The following is a 21255-nucleotide window of genomic DNA, read 5'->3' on the forward strand; positions in this document are numbered from 1 at the left end:
TACCTCTGTTTCTCAATTACAGTAATGGTTAGGATCAGATATGTAAAATACAACATTCATCGACATTCTGCCCCTAGGCTTAATAACTCGATTACCTTCCCCTGCAGGTCTCAGCCTCCCGAATCTATTCCTCCAGTTGTTTGTGCCCTGTTCAACTCCTGATCACTGTCAAACAAATCACTTGTACTCGTACTAATGATTTAATAGCGCCAACAATTTAGATATCCCGTGTCTTACTGAGATTTGGCTATAATCAGACAAGCTGCCTCCTGGTGGAACTTTGCCCACCAAAGTACAGCTTCCGTAATGCTCTGAGGTCCACAAGCCACGGTGAGGACATTGTGTTCATCATCTCCTTGATTTCCTGGTTTACACACTCTGCTGTATTAGACCTGCAACATTTGTAAGCATGTAGTACCACACGCTTTAACTCGAATGGGGAATCAATCGCAGTAAGGAAAGCAGCGTCATGGGGCAAACATCAGAACTAATTGCAGTCACATCTGTTAAATCACCTTGTAGGTGGTCATGAACTTTGCTGTAAATCTCCTCTAAGGTGGTATCCAGAATGTAATGCTAAGATAGTAGGGCATACCAGCGATTCAAACAGTCCAGAAGACGGTGAAAACCGTGATCCTCAACCACGGAGATGGCCCGGTTATCCAGAGCGATGAATTCAGTTACATTCTCTGTAATACTTTTGGCCATGTCACTGTCTCAAGGACATTTCTCTTTCCTTTTAAACATATCCCTGAGTGTTTGTTGCAGTGCCTTAGCCTGTATTGCTTGAAAGAACTTGTTGTACTCCTTTGAGTGTTTGTTTTTTACATGCCGTTTCAAACTTGTAGTATTAAATATATACTTGATTTTATACTTTGTGTGACTGAGTCGTCTGTCATTTTGCTGTGTAGTAGTGTTTTTATTTGTATGACCACTGAGGATTGTTGTGCACTGTACAAAGACAATAAAGGCATTCAACTATTCTACTCTATTCTATTCATCCAATCAATCAATCAATCAATCAATCAATCAATCAATCAATCAATCAATCAATCAATCAATCAATCTTTATTTGTATGGCGCTTTTCATACAGAGGAGTAACTCAAAGTGCCTTACATAGATTAAAAACAACAACAGAAAAGAGAAACTGTAAATAAACTGTAAATATTCTATAACACATCTACTTGGTATGATGATTTTGGTACTTCACCCCCCAGGCTGTCAGTGGTTTTGATTTGGAACCTCTGAACCTTTGATTTCCTGTAAGTCTCAAGAGGTCATACTTGAGTCACATGAAATTGAGACCAGGAGATTGGGTTGAAAGCCCAACGAACAGCTCGTCGTCAAATGTTGAGTTCTGATTTGTGAACTTTTCTCGCAGTTTTCGATCATGTACATACGCCTGCTCATCACAGTCAGAAACAATGTACATAGATCAGTCATAATGGTAATGGGACACTCAGCCATATAAACGTTGTCTGAGGTTTGACAGTTTCCCCCACGGCAGATGTTATTTCCTGCCCAGTTGATACACCAGCATATTCCCTCATAGCCTGCCAGTTATTGCCAAACTGGGCTGATAAATTGACTTCTTGTTTTTGTTTTCACTGTCTTTGTTTTCAGTGTGCATGTGAGGTAAAATGCGGAATAACCAAGCAGATAAATCGGTGAGAATAATGTGGACCACATCTGTGTGCCGTCACGCTCGAATGCCACTTTGCACTGCGATGATGAGCTGGAACAGATAAACACAATCCCTCATTCATCTGTGTTATTCTCATGCAAATAAATATCAATATGCATTATGAATTGCCCCATTGGACACTGGACAGAAAATAAATAATTCCATCAGGGTTGTTTATATTAGGATGTTAATTGTCCTGCCTTCGTATTGAGCCACTTTTTGTAATCATGATCAACATAGGTGATCCCACTGCGATGGCATGGAGTGTAGTCTCCCGTCCACACAGTACCACAGGTGACAAGTTTGACTGCTGCTTAAGTATCAATTTCTGTGGCTTTTGTGTGTTTTGAGCAAAAAATGGTTAGTCCTGGTTGACTATAGGAAATAAAATGGTAGCACACCATCTCCTCAAGAGAGTCAACAGCTTTCTTTGACATTTTACCTGCGATGGCAGTTACATCTTTTCTCTCTCCCTAGACTTTGCATTGATATGTCTCCAAAGTGTTCTGTCATTTCAGCTGTTGTATTTTAAAGGGCAAACCTGCCCCGGTTCCTTCCAGTGTCTCTCTTGTCTATCTCTCTGCTAAATGTCTTTTCCCACAATACTGGTGTTGATATTTTGCAGCTCCTGCAGAGCTTATACAGAACAAGCACATATACATGCATAACATAGCAGTTAAATCAGATAGTTACAACACTATCACACTATTATGTAAGGAGATCACACTTCTGTGTTGAGCTAACACAGTATAAAAAAGCATTCAGTAAGGGTTTTTTTTGTGTCAACTGTAGATCAAACTGCTTCACACCTTTCTTTAAAGAGTGGGATCAAAAAATGCAGAAGTTTTGAAAGATAAAGGGCAGTGCCCCTTTCAGATGTTTGATAAGCAGGAGAGTCACCTCTTTACCCTCCAAAGATCTCGAGTCTTCGTTGAATTTTGTTTCACCGAGGTCCTGACTGGTGTGTCAGGGGACATTGGTTCATTCTTGAATGAAAGGCTGCAGTTCTTTGAAGGTTGAAGGAAGAGAAAGTATTTGCAGTGTGTCCCGTGAAATGTCAGTGAGTTTCAGATCTAGGGCTTTTAGTTGATTTTTGGTGTTCATGAAATGACTCAAGATATGCTATTCAATATTCACTGGGAAATATCCTGCTATTATTTAAAGAGTGGGCTCTCTGCACACACACACACACACACACACACACACTAGGGCTGGGCGACACACACACACACACACACACACACACACACACACACACACACCACACACAAAAATATGACATTTCTGTAAACCATTATAAAGGTTGATGCAGGATCAAATGACGTCATTTTTCTGTACCACAAATCTAAAGTTTTACTGCAGTTTGGTAGGCTTATATGTAGTTGCCTTTGGCCACCTATGATTGGCGAGCATGACTGTCTACTAGGAAGATGGCATAAATTTGTAAAAACAACCACAGACGTGTTTCAACATGGGTCAGAGGTGCATCTAGCAGCTAAATTAATTGCAGCCTCTGTTTGCTTAACGCGTTGTTTCAAATCGCTTAGTCCTAATTCACAGCTTTACAGTTGTATTAGTTGTGTTGTATTGTATTGTATTATTGTACAATACTATTACTATTGTAAGCTTTGTCATGGCACAGTATGAACTGAAAGACTGTGACCTCTTCTTTACAGTAATTTAGAAGTCAGAAATAAAAAATCTGAATGACTGCAATACGTGAAACATTATGAGATTGAATAAGGTTCAGAAAGCAGCTTCAAACTGTACAATGAAGAATGCATACACTTGCACACAAGAGAAATGTTGCATTAAGGAGCTATGCACAGCATCTGTCCTTTTTAACTAAAGAGAATTTAAACCTCCCCAAAGTCAGTGGTGGTGGCTTTGACTGCATACGATCAGTCAGTGCTCTGTTGTTGGCTCAAAGTTAGCAACACCTCTGACTGTCGCACAGTTCGTAAGGTGCTTGTCAGTCAGGCGGGTTCTATGCTGTTTCCATTATTTTCATCTGTGAGAAGGTCATCTCATAGAGATGTAGTGCAGCCAAAATAGGCTCTGACCTTCTGTACACAGAAGAAGGGGAGATGAAATTGGCTGTCCCAAAAAAATTCTGTCCTTTGTCCTGGCTTACATTTCAATTTCACTTTGCAATTTAATTTTTTCCATGTCTACTTCATTTGGTAAGGACAATACATCCTACAACTTGACAGATAAAGCATCAGTGTCAAGGGGAAGAAGAGGCATTTTACAATGTCTTTCTTGTCATGTCCAAATTCAGCTGGCACATTATACAAATCGGCAAAGAATTGTTTCGTATATATAATTTTTATTCTCACGTACCCTGGCTGACGGAGTTGATGACCGTCTGTCCGTGTGTCCCCACCCCCTACCCCGCACTGACGTTGATGAGCGTTAGCGCACCCCCCCCCCCCCCCCCCCCCCAACAGACGGTGCGCCGCAACACTAAAAATTTATGGGGAGAACCCTGCTAACATAAAAAACAAACTAACAATAGAATAGACTAAAATATCATAATATGTATTTGATAGATTAGAATTAAAAAAATGGTAGAAACATTCATGTTCCCCTCAGGAATGCATTGTAATAACCTTTATGATCATTTCACTTTTCTTTTCTTTTTTTTTTTAAGATTTTTTCGGCATAGACACCTTTATTAAGCAGTAGACAGATAGGAAATATGGGAGAGAGAGAGAGGGGGATGTGACATGCAGCAAAGGACCTCCGGCCGGAATCGAACTGGGGTCGGCTGCGTATATGGCATGCACTCTAACCACTCGACCACCTGCGCGCCATCATTTCACTTTTCACCTAGCGCAATCATCAGCACAGGTTTTTGATTTGTAAAACTGCACCGTTCTGCTCTTTGTTGGTACTAACAGGCACATTTTAGCATCCTAACAAACTTAAAACATATAGTGAATGTCAGACCGTTATACCTGCTAAACATCAGCATATTAACCTGCTCAGTGTTCGCATGGTGATGTTGGCATTACACTCACGGCATTCCTGTGCCTAAGTACAGCCCCACATGGATTTAGACTTTGTCTTTCTTGTTCAGGAATATCATAACTTCTGTGGTAGAGCTATTGCCTTAGTTTTACTTTTTTTTTATTTATTACTAACCAGGTTGTTGTGTGCATGTTATTGTGCTCTAAAGCAGAAAACTTGTGCATCAGTGCCCATTCATCAGGACGTACACTATACAGGCAGGAAAAGGGCGAGCGGTGAGGAAGTCAGGTGAAGAAGAATTAAGCGATGTGACACAGTGTGCGGATGAGTGTACATGTCGAGTCTTGTCCTGCAGAGTCCCACTAGCACACTGACCTTTCACTCTGTCGGTGGGAAAGCAGAGGCCACCTTAATTACCTTCACTGCTACAGTTCAGCGAACCCTGGGATGTCACCTAACCCACTGTATCCACAGTACATGTGCTCTATTGGTCTACATTGCACACAGACGCAGTATCCAACTCTTACCTGTAAAAGGTCACCTGGCAATGTTGCATTGACCTACAAGACTATGTATGTTACTACAGGCTGTCCAGTGGGGACAGCTCTGTGTATATGTGTGTGTATACAGTTGTTGTTCAGTAGCCAGTATTGAGATATTCACGGTCTGACTTATGGATAGTGAATGTATCATTTAGAATGGTTAGCGATTTTAGCGGTCATCTCTTTTTTGACAGAAACTCCTTCAAATTATGCCGTATTATTTTCTTGCCATTCAAATTGTTGTCTCTGGCCTCTTTTTTTAAATCGCAAAAAGACTCCAAAAAGAGTTCATTTTCCTCGATTTCATCGGATGTTGCCTGATTTCAGAAAATCTGTAACCAAATAGTTGCAAGAAAGAAATAGACCCTGCTGGGAACCCTGCGTGTAGCTGACCTACGGCTAATTGGAGCCAGGAGGACATACAGGGCCTCTTGAAGTTCAAGTGCCCATCTGTCACAGAGTAAACGCGATCAGGCTTTAATTCTGAAAGCGACACAATAATGAAACGGTCACTGTTGTGTGGGGGTCAAGCAGTGCCATCAACATACTGCTGTCTTGCTTTGTCAGTGGCAGACGTGAGGAAGCTATGGACCAGTGATCCACTGACACTTTACCAAGACACATGCATGCTTCCCATGCTATGTTCACTTATACACATTTTGTGTGGTAATAAGACACATAGCTCTGTTAAAATGACACCTGTTCACAGAATATATTCATGACCAGATGTGAAACGTTTCATAGAGCCTTGGCTGATGGGAAAATATCAATTTGTCAACGAGAAAATCACTCTAGCTGTAAGCACCGTCGACGTAGACATCTACTGTTTGTGTTGATGAACAGTAATGGGTTTATTAAGTTCTTGTTCGTTTTGAATTTTTATTTCAGCCTGATTGCTGCAAGAATGACTGTTATTTAAAGTCTCTCATCATCAAATATTGAATATTACTACTGTTTAGCAGTTAACAGTGTACTCCTGAAAATAATTATATCTTAGGGGTGAAAGACCAATTCTTGATTGAATTTTTCCAAAGTATCACTACATTTAATACATTTAGCTTTAAGTTGTTAAGTTTTGTTTTTTGCCACAAACATGATGTCCCAGCAATGTTCACTTGATTCAACAACCCATGTCAACCCCCTCTTATCAATCATTTTGGGTTGACGGGCATTCAGAGACAAATTAATACATGAAGTACAGCCATGGAAATTCAGATTGAACAACAGATCCGTTCAATGCACAGTGGTGCATAATACTATGGGACAAGATTTTTACAGTTTTGGAAATTGTCATTGAGGCAGTTATTTTATCTTTTACTGCCACAATCACCAGGTAAACAATAGAAATTCGCCATTCGCATTGCAAAGTAATGGACCAGGAATATGCGCTTGCACATAAGTAATTTGCCATTGCAGATTCTTGCCAGGATCGGAGACAGGTTGGGCGACAAGGTGTCAGGTGTTTCTGAAATGCCCACAGTGAAGATGTAGTTATGGCTCACTGCTGCTGCAATGTGTAATTAGGACCGCAGTGTAGAGCACCTGTGTCACCTGGACTCGGCATATAACCCATGCATCAATAGATCTTTTTCAGATGGCCTCTTTCTCTTTCCACTCACTTCTTGCCCCAGTGGTCTTCTGTGTCGTGATTCATTACTTTTTGTGGTGTCAGTCTGTTGTTACGGGTTGTGTCTGTCTGCTCTCCCACTGTCCCATTTATTTATCGAAAGATGTGCCTTTGCTTGATCTGACAGTGACAAACCTCTGGGATTGCAGGATAGATTCCTCGATGGAGTGGCATTAGCCTCAGTGTTAGACATAATGTAATCCCTGGAACAGAAGAATCCGTGGGTGGAAAAGAATAACTCCTGTCTCTGTAACTACTGTTGACTTTCCCCTGGGCGAGACACTCAACCTTCACCACTCCACTGGAGCTTCAGTGGCCAGCAGCAGCAGAATGTGGTTTACTGGAGAACTCCCAGGACGGCCCTGAATACAAGCGTGTGTGCTCAGTTTGAAAGATTTTGTGTGGTTTTGAAAGCATTAAGAATGAATCTACTAGTCTGTTTTGAGTTAAGCTTTGATGAGTGATGTGAGGATAATGCTGCATTCTCTGTTTTCCCTCCAGATGAAGACTGTGAGTGTAGCACTGGTGTTGTGTCTCAACGTGGGAGTGGACCCCCCTGATGTTGTCAAGACGTCCCCCTGCGCCAGACTAGAGTGCTGGATAGGTGAGTGAGTCCACACCAACATGAATGCAAAACAGACGAGCACTAAACATTTGTTGATAAAGGTTTCTGAACGGTGCTGCCTCCTTGCTACAAACCCTCTGCTCACTGTTCAAATATAGAATCCCAGCATGTTTTTCAGGCACATAACTTAATAGGATCTGAATCACGCAGAGAGCCCTGCTTCTTACCTCTTGTCTAACAATCACCATGTTTAGACAGTTACTTCAGTGTAATACAGCGATTATTGACTGTTCTTCCATGGTAAAGAAAACAACTGTCACCATGACTTCCCATGATGCAGGTTTGCCTTAAGTGGTACCAAGTACAGGCTAACAAAGTGAAGCTGGCATATACATGTAGATTTATATAGATTTATATATATGTAGACCGGCTCATTGAGTCCATTGAGAATTATTCCCTAGCACTGTTAAATTTCTCCCACTGTGATGTCACTATACAATGTAAAACTTTAAACTTTTGGATCCATGAGGGTGTTCAAAGAAAGAATCATAGTCGACCTCCTGTGCAGTTTGAGGTGTCCTGTCAACAGTTTTACAAACGTCTTTTCGTACGATGGTGGTCTATGGGGTAAAATGCTTCAGGGACCAGAGGATAATTTTTTTTTGCTGCAATGCCATGAACGAGCGTCACCCTAGTTTCCAGGTCTATAAAGCAATGTTCAGACAGCACACAAATCAGGTATTATGTCTGAAATCAAATCTAAAAGATGTAGGGTCTGCGCTATGATTTACAAGTGATCAGACTTTTGTGTTTGTCACCAACCTATTGCATGGGTTCCTGTGGTAACAAGGTAGGCGTCAGTAACTACGTACGCTGGTGATGCGACTTCCCATCACCAAAGCATGAGAAATGGATGTATCATCTTCCCCTCCAAGCCATAACGCTGTCAAGTTACAGAGCAGAGAATTCGTTGTGTGTTGCAGCGTCAGTGACACAAAAGGCACTTTGAAATCCAATACAACAGGCCAGAGCAACTGGACTGAGATGCGCAACCCTGATTTGAGTTGCACTGCAAACAACTCCTAAATGTGGTTTGTGGAACATGTAGAACATCTTTGGCTCAAATAGAAATAAGAAAGATGTTCAATAGATATGACAAAATCATTGAAAACGTGCTTCTTTCTTTGCTTTCTTTGCTCTAGAAATGGCAATGTCAGTCATGTGGTTGGTTCTCTAGTTTGGTTGGTTAAAAATGAAAATATTGCTGTAGCCTCTAGGTCTTGCCATCTATCCATTTGAAAAAGAAAAAAACTAAACTATTTGTAGTGTATAGAGAATCGGGCAGTACAGTCACATGTCCAGTACCACTTCTATTCAAGTTGGGAGCATTTCCAAGTAGTCCACCATATTCTGAAATAACTATTATATAAGGCACCCCTTAAAAAGACATATAGTGACTATGCCAAAGGCCGGTAAATAACTATAAATGTTAGTAATTGTGAAAAATAGCCAAGAGGCCTACCGTTCAGACAATGATTAAGTAGTGGTAAATCCATAACACTGCTGTCAACTTTAACTTGACAGTAAATGCTTAGCTGTTATTCTGCAGCATTTGGGGACACCATCTTCCAACAGGAGCTGAAGTCAAATGCCTCTATGAACTGAGGATGAAGCAGTCTTCCCCTCTACGAACCACACAAAGTGACACAGAACACAAGAACCATTAAAATGGGAACCTCAAACTATTGTTAAACATCCCCTGAGACTGCTCTACTCCCAGGAGTGAGGAAAGCACATAAAAGCGGGAGCACAGTTGTTGAAGTTTTTGTAACTTCTGAGGACACTGACATTGTGCAGACCTGCCACTTCTTTTGAGGCGGTGTTTGGGAATATAAATGGGTGAATGCAGTCGTGATGTCCTGAAATGCTCCATGGTGTTGAATTTATGACACATGCTACAGCTATATGCTAATAGAAGGGCTGATCACTCAATATGTAGGCATAAACCCCATGTCCATTTGTATTTTGGTAAACTAAATCAAGATAAACCTTCAATAAAAAGTTATTAGGTCGTATTTTAAAATAGCCTAAAATAGCAAGTAAGTGATAGATTCCTTAATATTGAAAGTAAACCGGATGTTAATAAATGCATCTTTTAGTTTTCTTGTTGTTGCATTTGAAGTCGGTCTCATTCACCTGAGTGCAGTGGTTTAATTTTCTGCATAAAGCATATCAGTATCTCCCGTAAACTTGCCAATACATTCCTCTCTGTCTGCTGAGCACAATTTGATCCGTCCTCAATCTATATTCTGCTATTCTTCATGCCATATTGATTTACTCTCATCAATATTTCAACCTGACGGGCTGCTGCTATTTTTCCAAACCCTGCTTTTGATTTTAACAAGAAAAAATGTCTTTGATGCTGAAGTTATCAACTGCAACATGCCATTGTAATCATCTCACGGACGTTTCTTTCACCTGAATATTAAGCAATGTTAGCCATTGTTTGGATCTTCACGATGATCCTTTTACTGAATAAGACTGACGTCAATGTTCATTTTTTCATCATGGTTGTTTTGTCAGGTCCAGACTGAATGTTAATGATTTTGCAGCACTATGAATGTCGTGTGCTATGTGTGTATTTAGACTCTGTGTTTTCTGGGCAGATCCTCTGTCGATGAGTCCACAGAAAGCCTTGGAGACTATCGGGGCTAACCTGCAGAAGCAATATGAAAACTGGCAACCCAGGGTGAGTGGGTTCACATGAACCAGCCTCTGTACTTTTTGTCACTTGTTCCTAAAATGAAACGGTGGCCACATGTGCTGATTCACACCACAGTATTACATACTTGAATCATTGACTGCTTCCTGTAAAACACGAATAGAAAAGATAATAAAATGAATCATAGGAACTCTAAGACTTGACCTTGGTCATATTAAAGTATTACTGATCGATTTTGGCATCCATTTAGCCATACTCATGTGTTTTCAGTGTGATGTTTTAAAAGTTGTTTTAAAGATTTTGGCTGACTATGCCCAGTGTCCAGACTCGCTTTCAAGTGTTGGCCAATTTAGTGAACCTTATCTTATGTTGGTCACGCCTCCCAGATCTCAGAAAGGGCTTCTAATACAACAGTACCTATTGGTTCTGATCATGTTTTTGGGCTACTTTAATGACATCATTTTGCACTGTCAAATGTGATGCTGTGACACAAATCTTGTGTAGATGAATCTATGTATAGCAGTCAATACTCTGAACACCGTTGGCTTGTACATTGTGTGAATTTGCAGACTAAACATTTTACTCTACATGAGATAATCCACAGCCTTGATGCATGTAAGAATGAATAGGCAGTTACTGTAGCTATTACTTTGTGTTTACATATAGTGGTCATTCAAATGTGTAGGATGGTAATGAGGTTACAACAGCGTCAGCACGAACACACTTCGTGTATGCACTAGGCCACCACCCACATGCTCTCGACAATGATTCATAGTTTTCTTGTAAGCATCATGTGGTCTTGTCCACTCAGCTGTTATAAGTTTGTGTGTGCGTGTGTACATGCGTTCGTATCATTGCCAGCAGCAGCAGTGATCTTCTTCCTGTTGTAAGAGTGTTCGGTGTTCTCCCAGAGGTGTCCCAGTCTGTTGTCCTCCTTAAGCAGCCCCACGGCGTCCCAGCGTTCAAGCCTCGGTGCAGGAGCAGATGGCGAGGACAGACCCCAGCCCCTCTTAAACACTTTTTAAAAACACTTCTCCATCAAGACAGGAACCCAATGAGGCTGAATATCATTGGGAGGCTTGTGTAATTCAAAGTCTTCCACAATCTAGGTTCAACTACTCTGCTCCTTCATTCTCAGTGCACAACATAAAACGAGTGTCAGAGTATCTGTCCCACTGCATTTGACAATTTCAAACATTTCCGAGCTGAAAGTGTGCTCTGCGCTTAATGTTATTAATCCCAAACAGCAGAAAGGGCTCACACACCTCACTGAAGGTAGGTATTTTTTAACTGGTGGCAGACAACTTGTCCAACTTATCATTCTGAGGTAAATACTGATTGCACAGTGTAAGGGCTGTAGAACAATGCAGCCATCTGTGTTTAGATTGCTTCCCTATAAGTCTAGCTTTCACTTTGCTATTCGTCTGCCCCTGGGCTGGATTTTTCCCAGAGAAATTAAGGTCTTATTACAGCACAAAGGAAGCACATCTGCCATTGCTCAACCAAACAGGAAGAGGAATTGGTTTCCCCGGTCTCTATCCCCAGGTTACTGTAGAACAACTGGAATAACTGTGGAAACTCTACACCCGCTGATGTAGGAGGCAAAGAAGGTGAAGAGGAGGAGTGATGCATTTCGAGGAAAAACGGAAGTGAACGGCTGGGCATTCACTTGAGGGATTGCGTTCCGGTATTGTGTCAAGCTCTGTTCCCTCGCTGATATGTTTTTCCTTTACTACAGCGACATGAGATGGATCAAAACCGGCATTTTTTCTAGTAGATCAAAACCTGCCTATTTAAGAATACAACCAGGTGTTTTACTTTGCCTTTTGTAGCACTGAGATCAAGGATTCTAGGTCAAATTGGGATTCTCCCATTTGATTTTTGCATTGGACAGTAGGCAGGCTGCTAGCATTTGCCATGTCACTAACACTGTCTCAGAGGCAGTGGTACCAGTAGTAATACCACAGGGAAACGTTACAGGGGAAAGAATTTGAAGAAGTTGTAGAAATCACAGCTGGAGGTTCCACCATGAGCTTTTTAGCCTGGTGAGTTAATGAGCTGGTCCGAGACATTTTGCCCCTCCTCCACATCTTTCTCACTTCTCTTACTGCTATGTCAAATATAAAGTATGTCCTGTAGGGAAAAATGGACAAAAATAAGCAAACACTTTGAAATCTGATCAGGGTTGGTGGGCTGTGCTGCATTCGCTGATATTGGATTTGGATTGCATTTCAAAGCCCCTGCATATATGCTTTACATCCAAGAGGATTGGATTTTATTTATTTTCATTTGAGACTTTCATGAACTTTTATGAAATGTCTGTTTGGTGTTTGATATGTGAAAAACAAACAAAAAAACCAAACTTTTCAGCTGTCTGAACATGGCTTCTGAAGGATGGAGCATCCTTTTAGACCAGTTGAAGAGGCAACAGTGAAAGGCAGAGATGAAATAGAGAAAATTTGGTGATACACAGGGAAACCTTTTAGTGCAACAGTACCTGGCCATCCAAAGACATCATATGGACCTCAGGAGTATAAGTTATATATATGTGTGCCTGTGTGGTAAAGAGAAGACATGAGGTAAGAGGAGTCGGAGGAAGAGACATCCCAGGAGAGAGCAGCTAAAGGAATGTAGGCTCTGGTTTGGCTGACCCAGGAGGTTAGCAGCAAATGGTGGTGGGCGTGCAGGAGGAGGAGTGGGTGGGTGAGAAAGCTGTTCCTTCTCTTCAGCCGGAGGATTCACAGCTCTGCAGCACCAACACCGCAGAGCAGCGTTCGCCAACACACCTTACATAAACTGTTGACAAAGCAATCAAGCGCACAGCAGCAATTTCGACCGCGACGAATATCTCAGAATGAGTTAATTTTCGAATGGGCATAGTCGGTAAACATTAGACCCAAGAGGAAATCTGATATCTTTTCTGTCACGTTTCCTATGTGCTGCAGGTGGTGTTGGTGTGTAAGAGCAGTGTCGGCAACAGTCGAGCTGCTCTGAGAGTTTGACTGTACCACACTCCTGTCAAGAATCCATTTCCCTGTTTGCTTCTGTACTCTATAATTTACCCTCATGTGCAGAAGAAAGGCAAACGCTGTTTGAGCTTCTGCATACTCACTTTCTTGACCAACACTTCTAAAAACACAACTCACTCTCTCTGAGGATCTCGTTTTCCACTCCTTAAAGTGCTATTTCTGTCAGTCATGGTCTCATGTTTCCATTCTTACTTTACCTCTTCATGTAGGTACCAGTATTCTTTGCCTGTGGATTTGTTTATTGCTCGTGTGTGTGAGTATTCAGGAATATGTAAAGAAAAGATGTGATAAAGTCTTTCTGCTTCTGGTTGGCTCTGAGCTGAGAGCTCTTACAGTGGATGCAGATCTAATTTACTGTCCAGCGGCATGTTGCAGATGATATCCTTCTTAACTTGGCTTAGTCAACCATAAACAGCTCATCTACCTAGCACCAGAAGCTCAATGACATCATGATATGGTAATGCTATTGGTCATGTAACCCCAAAACAGCATCCATTCATACAAGTGTTGTTTGCAGTCGGTCTATCAACATGTGATCTGTTTGCAGTGATTTTCATCATTACATGCCCTGTTTGATGCTGTTAATTGTTTGTATGCCAGCTAAAGCCATCCAGTATATTTGCATCCTGTACATGGGGCTACATTGTCACTTATGTTAGTGGTGGAGTCCACCTTTCCCGCATAGCATTTTAAATGCATTGCAATCCCCGCCCTCCTCTCTACATCACCACATTTGCATGACTCCTTTCTTCTATTCGAGGCAGCTCTTTTTTTTACTCTTTCTTCCACCGCTTTTTCATCACTTGACCTGTTAGATAGTATAAATGGTCATCGGGGGTGCTGTAAATTAGTGGCTTTCCCTGTTTGCCATTTACTAAAACAGAAGGATCCTGGTCTCCACCTGTTACCCGTGCAGACAGTACCGCCTTTTTATGGAGTTCTCTGTCCTGATTGGATAAAGTGGACAGGGATACCAGAAAATGTATTTTTCTCTTACTGCCTGATAAGTGGGACGAGAGACATGGGTTACTAACCACATACTCTAATATTGATAACTGTTGGAATACAAGACTATTTAACACCTACAGTTGCACTATGAAAAAATTGTTAGAAGAGAAAGATCTTCAGCAGTGGCATGCGCAGACTTTTTGAAGGGCAGGGGCGAAAAGAAGGGCACTTTAGCGCGCGTTTTGGCTCCCAAGAGGACGCTTTAGTGCGCGTTTTGGCTCCCAAGAGGGCGCTTTAGTGCACGTTTTGGCTCCCGAGAGGACGCTTTAGTGCGCGTTTTGGCTCCCAAGAGGGCGCTTTAGTGCGCGTTTTGGCTCCCAAGAGGGCGCTTTAGTGCGCGTTTTGGCTCCCAAGAGGACACTTTAGCGCGTGTTTTGGCTCCCAAGAGGGCAGTTTATCATGTTTTAACCAGCCAAGGGGGAGTTTAGTGTGTTTTGCCAACCAAGACGGCACTTTGGCATGCTTTTTTGGCTCTCAGGAGGGCACTTTAGCGCGCGTTTTGGCTCTCAGGAGGGCACTTTAGCGCACGTTTTGGCTCTCAGAAGGGGCACTTTAGCGCGCGTTTTTCAACAATTGGGCCACGAGGGGGGGCACATCCGCTTGTGCAAACAAACGTCTTTGTTTTCATGACTGAATAAACTGAATAAACAAACTGACCTCAAAGAACAAGATCATGGCATACTGTTTTACTGTCACCCTTCCACCTTTTTAGCTTCAAACAGTGTTCTGGGGGCTTTATGTTCCTCTGAGAACAGTGATAAAGACGACTAGTAGCACGTGTGTGTTTGTGTGTGTGTGTGTTGGCACACATTCTACAATAATCAGGATCTATGTTTTTAGATATTTGATTTTTAGTTTTTTAGATTTCGCCTTTTCAGATATCCTGATATATTTTTGCTTTTCAATAAATAGTTAATTGTCTTGTTGTGATATTTCTCATGGACGGTTTTAGCTGCAGCCACCTTGCGTTTGTTTTCTCAGCAGTGGTGTCATTTTGCCTCGTAATGGAAGCCAGATGTCTCCAGTGTGTCATTGATGAATTGGTAATGGCATCACATTCCATCTTAAAAGTTGTGATGTTGTGAATGTGGTTGTATTTGCAAGATGTGGCATGGGATGAATAATCATGTGACACATGCTGGTCAGCAGAAATGTGATGGAGACCATGGCAACATGTGGTCTTTGCCAACCTAAAGACCAGGCCAAGCTGGTTCTGACACTCACTTGTAAAAGCTTTGTGTTCTTGAACTTTGATTTAATTAAGACTTTCTGTGTCTAACGTTCATATCAGTTATTTTTACATTGGTTTTAGTGTTGGTTCCTCACTTGCAAGCTGAACTTCTTCTGAGCGTCCTGCTCAGACGCTTTCAGTTCCTCCTGTTGTACACTACCTTCAGGATCCATCTTCAGCTGTCTTTGTTGTTGTTGCTTCAGAGACACTCTTTTGTCCACAGTCTGTGCTTTTATTGTGTGTGGCTGTATTGTGTTATATTGGAGCCCAGACTGGATTCAACTGCCGACTGCATTTGTTTCACACAGACACATCAAGAAAGAGACATTATTGAGATACCTTGCTTAGCTTACACTTTCGGTTTTCTGTCTCGACATGTCTACCCTGCTCTACTATTCTCTTTCAAACTTCAGTTGTTCTCTTTCATTTACTTTCTGTGTGTCACACTTTTTGTTTTCTTTCTCCTTCTGTCCTTTGGTATTTGTTTGCCTATCCAGTCTGAAATTCTCCCCTCTTGACAGCCAGAGGTTTGGTAGTTATTAAGATGAAAAGCGGCGTTCTTGTCTTGTCAGAAGTCTGCCTTCCTTGCTGAACATGTTGCAGCTGCCATACAGGTTTACACCACATCTCTGGCCAGCATAACTGTCATTTCTCCTTTGGTCTGTCTTTTCCTGTGTCTTCGCGGTGTTCTCAAGCTCTCTTTGTGTGGAGCTCTTCTGCCCGGCTGCAGCCTGTGAACCCCTGCTGTCCTCTCCACCAAATATCTCTGCATTATGTATTAGTGCGCTGCAGCTCAAACACTTTGCTACTGATTAGCTTTGAGATTTTTCTCTTATCACCCTGGAAACACCAAACTACACAGCGGAAGACGAGTCCGAGTGAAAGATTTCTGTGTCTGAGTCTGTAATGATGCAATGCACTTTTCCAACTTGGGTAATGTTGCATTTTTGTCATACACTGAGATGAGAGGGAGGCCGTGACTACACTTTTGACTAGTTATGCCTGACCTCATCTGTATATGATTTTTGTAATAGCAGTAAGATGACAGTATTTAAACATTTTGTTATTTGGTCTTTTTGCCTTCAAATTCAAATGTAACCGTCAACTTTCCTTATTTTCACATTTGGTTGATCAGTTAGGGTGTTTAAAGGGTCACTCCACTGATTTTACGCACAGAATTAATTATGGGTACTTTTACTATGTTCAAACAGAAATGTAATGGCTTCTTCTGCTCTGGAAGGAGCTCTCTAAAATTTGAGAGTATGCCCTAATGACATATTTGAGTCTGAGCCATACGGGCTATTAAAAAAAGATAATGTTGATATAAGAATATATTCCTTTCTTATTGTGACTCTCACAAGTCTTCCAAATGTATGGGAAAAGACATGACATTTCTGGAATACTCCTGTTAACTGTTGCTTATGCGTCGAAGCAAGACCACTCTTCAGAGCGTTTGTAGCTGTCCACTAAAATGCAGTCCATAAAATTGCAACAGAATGTAGTTGTGCAATGATAATGCACCATTATCAACATAATGGCTAGATGTAGGCTGAAAGTTGTAGACATCAATGGAACCCAAGACTGCCATGACATTCGTTTTCTTTACAAGTGGATCTAAACTTTTGACCACCACTGTATTTCACATCGCCTCAGTCACCATCGAGAGGCTGACAAACACAGGGCATTGATGTGCACAGCCTCTCAGTGGGACAGTTGCAAAACATGAATGAATAAATGACTTACTGAAACGTGATAAATATTAGTCAATGCCCGAGATTCATGGAAGTTCCCGACAGAGAGGCCAACTATTGTACATTGAATTGAGTTCAAAAGAGTATTTCCTAAGTATTTTGTTAAATATATTATCATTTTTGGGAGATGTAACAGTTTCACAATAACCAACACATTTAGCATGTCTGTACTTGAATAAAGACAGAATGATTATTGGTTGAGATCTCTTCATCAGTTTAGAAAAATCATGTGAGGATAATAAAAAAAGAACAACCCAGATCATGTGAGGCTAACAATGCATGGTCTTATGCAGCTCATGTGTGCAGTAGGGAAACGTGGTTTGGTAACAACGAGTGTGCTGACAAAGCATGCAAACTGCGAGTGGCACGCAGTGTCATCAGATTCAACTTAATTCAAGCACAAAAAGGTTGGCAAATATAGATGTGGATCATTTTCACACATTCTAATTTCCATTTTGAAATTTGGAACAGAAAAAAAAAATACTTTGGCTGATTTACTAAAGATGAGTTGATCCTTTCCTGGCTCCGGCAGTTATGGAGCATCTGTACTTCCTCTCCACACTTTTAACTCATTAACCAGCACCATTCTACTCACTGCATTATTCCCTCGGAGAACCCCTCGCAGCTGCCAAATCAGTTGAATCCCATTTGAGCACAATTGACGACTGGCGTGTGCGGGAAGCTGCAGAATTAATAACGTGCTGTGGAATCTATCTTAATGATCTCCCCTCGCCTCTCCTCGTGCACTTAGTCCAATAAGAGCCACAGAGGAAACCATTAGGCCGCAGGAAGACTTATGGACATCCCAGCAATACATCTATTAACAACGTGTTTATGAGAAAGGCTACAGGTCATATCCTACATGTCCCAGAGAGAGGCAGCTTATTGATCAGTTCTCTTACTGCTACTGATCACCTTGTGAAAGTCCCACTGAGCGACAGCGTGGAGACAACAAACCATCTCGTGTTGATGATTAGATGGAGATTACCCCAGTAATTGTGACGTCAGGTCGATGTGAAATTGTTATTGTTCTTACCAACTGTAGAAAAGGTACAGTCTCCCTTTAACCAGTGGTTGTGGCTTAAACTGGGCTGCAAGTTTGCCGCAATTGGCTCCCAGGACGAGAGGCGAAATTTCTCATTCTTTGTAAGTGGCCTAAGTAACTAATTTTACTGCAATATCAAACACAGTGTTGGTAAGATATGAACACACCCCGGTATCTCAGTTGATGGAGCCTGCACCCAATGTACAGAGGCTGTGTCTTGCCGCAGTGGCCCAGGGTTCAAGTCCGACCTGTGGCCCTTTGCTGCGTTACGTTGCCCCTCTCTCTCATCCCATTTCCTATCAGTCTCAAGCTATTCTGTCAAATAAAGCCAGGAAAGGCCAAAAAAAAAACCGGGGCCTGTCGTAACTACCCTGCCCCACTGCCACCTGTTGCTACACTCTGCATGAATGAATGCTGTTTGCCAAGTCATGAAAAATAAGACGGCACGCAAGGCATGATTTTATATTTGTTGCTGTGTGTCACACAGAAATGTGAAAGAAAGTTTAAATGAAAAATGCTGTTCATCAACATATAGAAAGGGTGCTTTTAGAGAGAGAGGGAGACAGCACTTCAGTGCTGTATGTTGCCTGTTTTAAGTGTTGCTGAGTGTACAGTATGCAGCATGACGGATCGAGATAAAGACTGTTAAACAGTGATACTGAAAAGAGCAAAGGTTGTATAAGTCAACTATTGATTTATAAAGGGATAAATGATAACTCTTTCCCTTACATACTCTCCCTTTAAAGCTGCCATACATATATATATATATATATTATCACCTCATAATGTTGTTGTAGCAAACACGTGAGACCACAGTTCTCTTTTACACATCCAGCAGTCCCAGCAGACACAGTGTAACATTATCATTAATTTGAGTCGTGTTTCAGGTGACCTGATAGATGCAATTCCAATATTCACTCTCTTTTGATTTCCACCAACTCCTGAGGGAAATGCCTGTCTCTAAGGCTGCCAGATGCTAAGCAATATTCATATGTTAGGGACTAACTTAATATGCCATTTGGCACTGGGCATGTAGCATTTTTTCGGTTTGAAGAGCTTTTTTTTGTGTGCTGTAAACAGCTGTGGCTGGATTGAATCGGGGCTGATGAGAGTGGTGAGAGTGAGTCCAAACTGGAGACTGAAAACAACAAAACAATGAGCTGAAAGATACAAAAAAGAGATGAAGAGAACAAGAGAGTTGATGGGTAAAAACAAAGTCCATGGCAATCAGCGACCCTTTGTGATCAACTGTTATCATTGGTAAGCGCAGCTTTAAGCCAATTGCGTTGTAATCCACTGCGTTGAAGGGAAGTCATGTTTTCATTTTCGAAGAGATGGTGAGGAAAAAAAGAGAAGCGGAATCCTGCAGGAATTTAGAAAATGGCCACCATCCCAAGAAACACAGGTGTAACTTCCGTTCTTTTTAGGTGAGCCAGTTCACACTTGATAGAACTGAGACATCTTTAACAGAATCATTTTCACCTGCGCTTTTCCTGCTATGACAAGCTCAAATGTCTGCAGGCCAAAAATTTTAGTCAGTACAAAAAAGACAAGAAAACGAAACATTAAACACAAAATAATGTATGTTATATTAGGGCACATTGTAATTATCAAAAAGAAACTGGTTTATTAGTAGGTGAAACATGTCAGTAAAGAAGGCTGGTATATGTTTGATAGTGTGTCATTCAGCAGTCCGGTCAGTTGCTCTCTGCCATGCTTCTGTGTCCACTGTGACTCACATCAGTGTCTGCTGCGGTCAGAGACTAATGCTGAGTGTTAGACTATTATTATTATTATTATTATTACATCCTGACGCTGTGCGTGTGTGTGTGTTGTCATGTGTTGGCATGAAACTTCCGGAGAGGATATGGAGCAGGAGGGGACAACACAGGAAGCCAGGATGTGACTCAGTGACAAGAGATAAAAAGAAATACACCACCCACCATTGATTTAGCTATTTTTTATTCTAGTGATGTGTAAAAATCTGTGTCTGAGACTGCATGTGCATGCCAATCTAACAAGCTTCCAGTTGAGCACTAAAGTAGGCACGGGTGCATTGATGCGTTAAAGGACGTTGGTACAAATTGGGGGCGGATCCAATCAGATTCTGACTTTCTGAATCTCTCCTGTAGAGGAGCAGAGTTCTCTCGATGCCAAAAATTGGCCATCCCTGAAGACATTTTTGTGTCTTTGCAAGTCATCTGAGTCACTTCACTGCCTGCCACCCTGCCTACAGCTCTGTGCTCTCATCAAGCAGAGTCTATAGTTCACATGTGCCTTTATTATTAACATGGCTCTACCCAGCCAGCCTGAGCTGTTCTATTAAATTTAAAAGGTCTTTTCTCCTGTGCTGTGAGTTCAAGTGCCTCTCAAATTGTCCCATCCCCAGATGAATGGCCAATGAGATTTTTCTTTTTTTTTTTTTTTATTCACACAGATTTGGCACAGCTTTCAATTGAGGGGGATTATAAAAAGCATGCAAGTCATATAATGGTGTATCGAACTTTCGGCAAGAAGTTGAAACTTGTCAGTATGCTGAAATAGAGAAAATACACAAATAAATTGTTATTCTTCTGCTCATCATGACTATTAACCATGTTACAACCGTTCCATTCCAGTGTGTAGTGGATAGAGCTGTCCCAAACAATTATTTTTCAAACGATTAATCTAGCAATTCTTTTTTCGATTAGTCGACTAATCTAACGATGAATTTTTTTCCTTTTAATCTAACGATTCATTTTTCAGTTACCGATTATTTTACATTACTTTTTTTGCTATTTGTTGCTCCTCGGTGCTCGCGCTGCTGTTGCTGCATGCCGCCGCCATTGTTGTTGATTGAATTCTTATTCTTCCATTTTAAACTATGGAATCTACAGCGATTGGCGCCTGGCGTTCTGGTGCATTGCCGCCACCACTGGACTGGAGTGGGACAAGAGTTTAGTAGCCTAGTTGTCTGCATAGACCTAAAATAAATGGACGAATAGACTCCATTGATTTTGTTCTGATAAGTTTGCTCAACATACCTTAAATGTCGGCTTTCTCTTCAGATTGTATGCTAGGGAAACTTACACTGACAT

The 21255-nt window shown here is 41.5% G+C and overlaps 1 protein-coding gene across 4 annotated transcripts in view; it reads left to right on the top strand.

Annotated features, from left to right (window-relative positions):
• rptor (regulatory associated protein of MTOR, complex 1) overlaps positions 1 to 21255 on the top strand; it is a 198588-nt gene that overhangs the window by 18622 nt on the left and 158711 nt on the right. For all 4 annotated transcript variants that reach the window (XM_030416136.1, XM_030416152.1, XM_030416143.1 and 1 more), the window contains exons 3-4: positions 7329 to 7431; positions 10059 to 10141. In XM_030416136.1, coding sequence (XP_030271996.1) covers positions 7329 to 7431; positions 10059 to 10141 — 186 coding nt within the window. The remainder of the gene's footprint in view (positions 1 to 7328; positions 7432 to 10058; positions 10142 to 21255) is intronic.

Source organism: Sparus aurata, chromosome 1 (genome assembly GCF_900880675.1).
Source record: "Sparus aurata chromosome 1, fSpaAur1.1, whole genome shotgun sequence".
Taxonomy (NCBI): domain Eukaryota; kingdom Metazoa; phylum Chordata; class Actinopteri; order Spariformes; family Sparidae; genus Sparus; species Sparus aurata.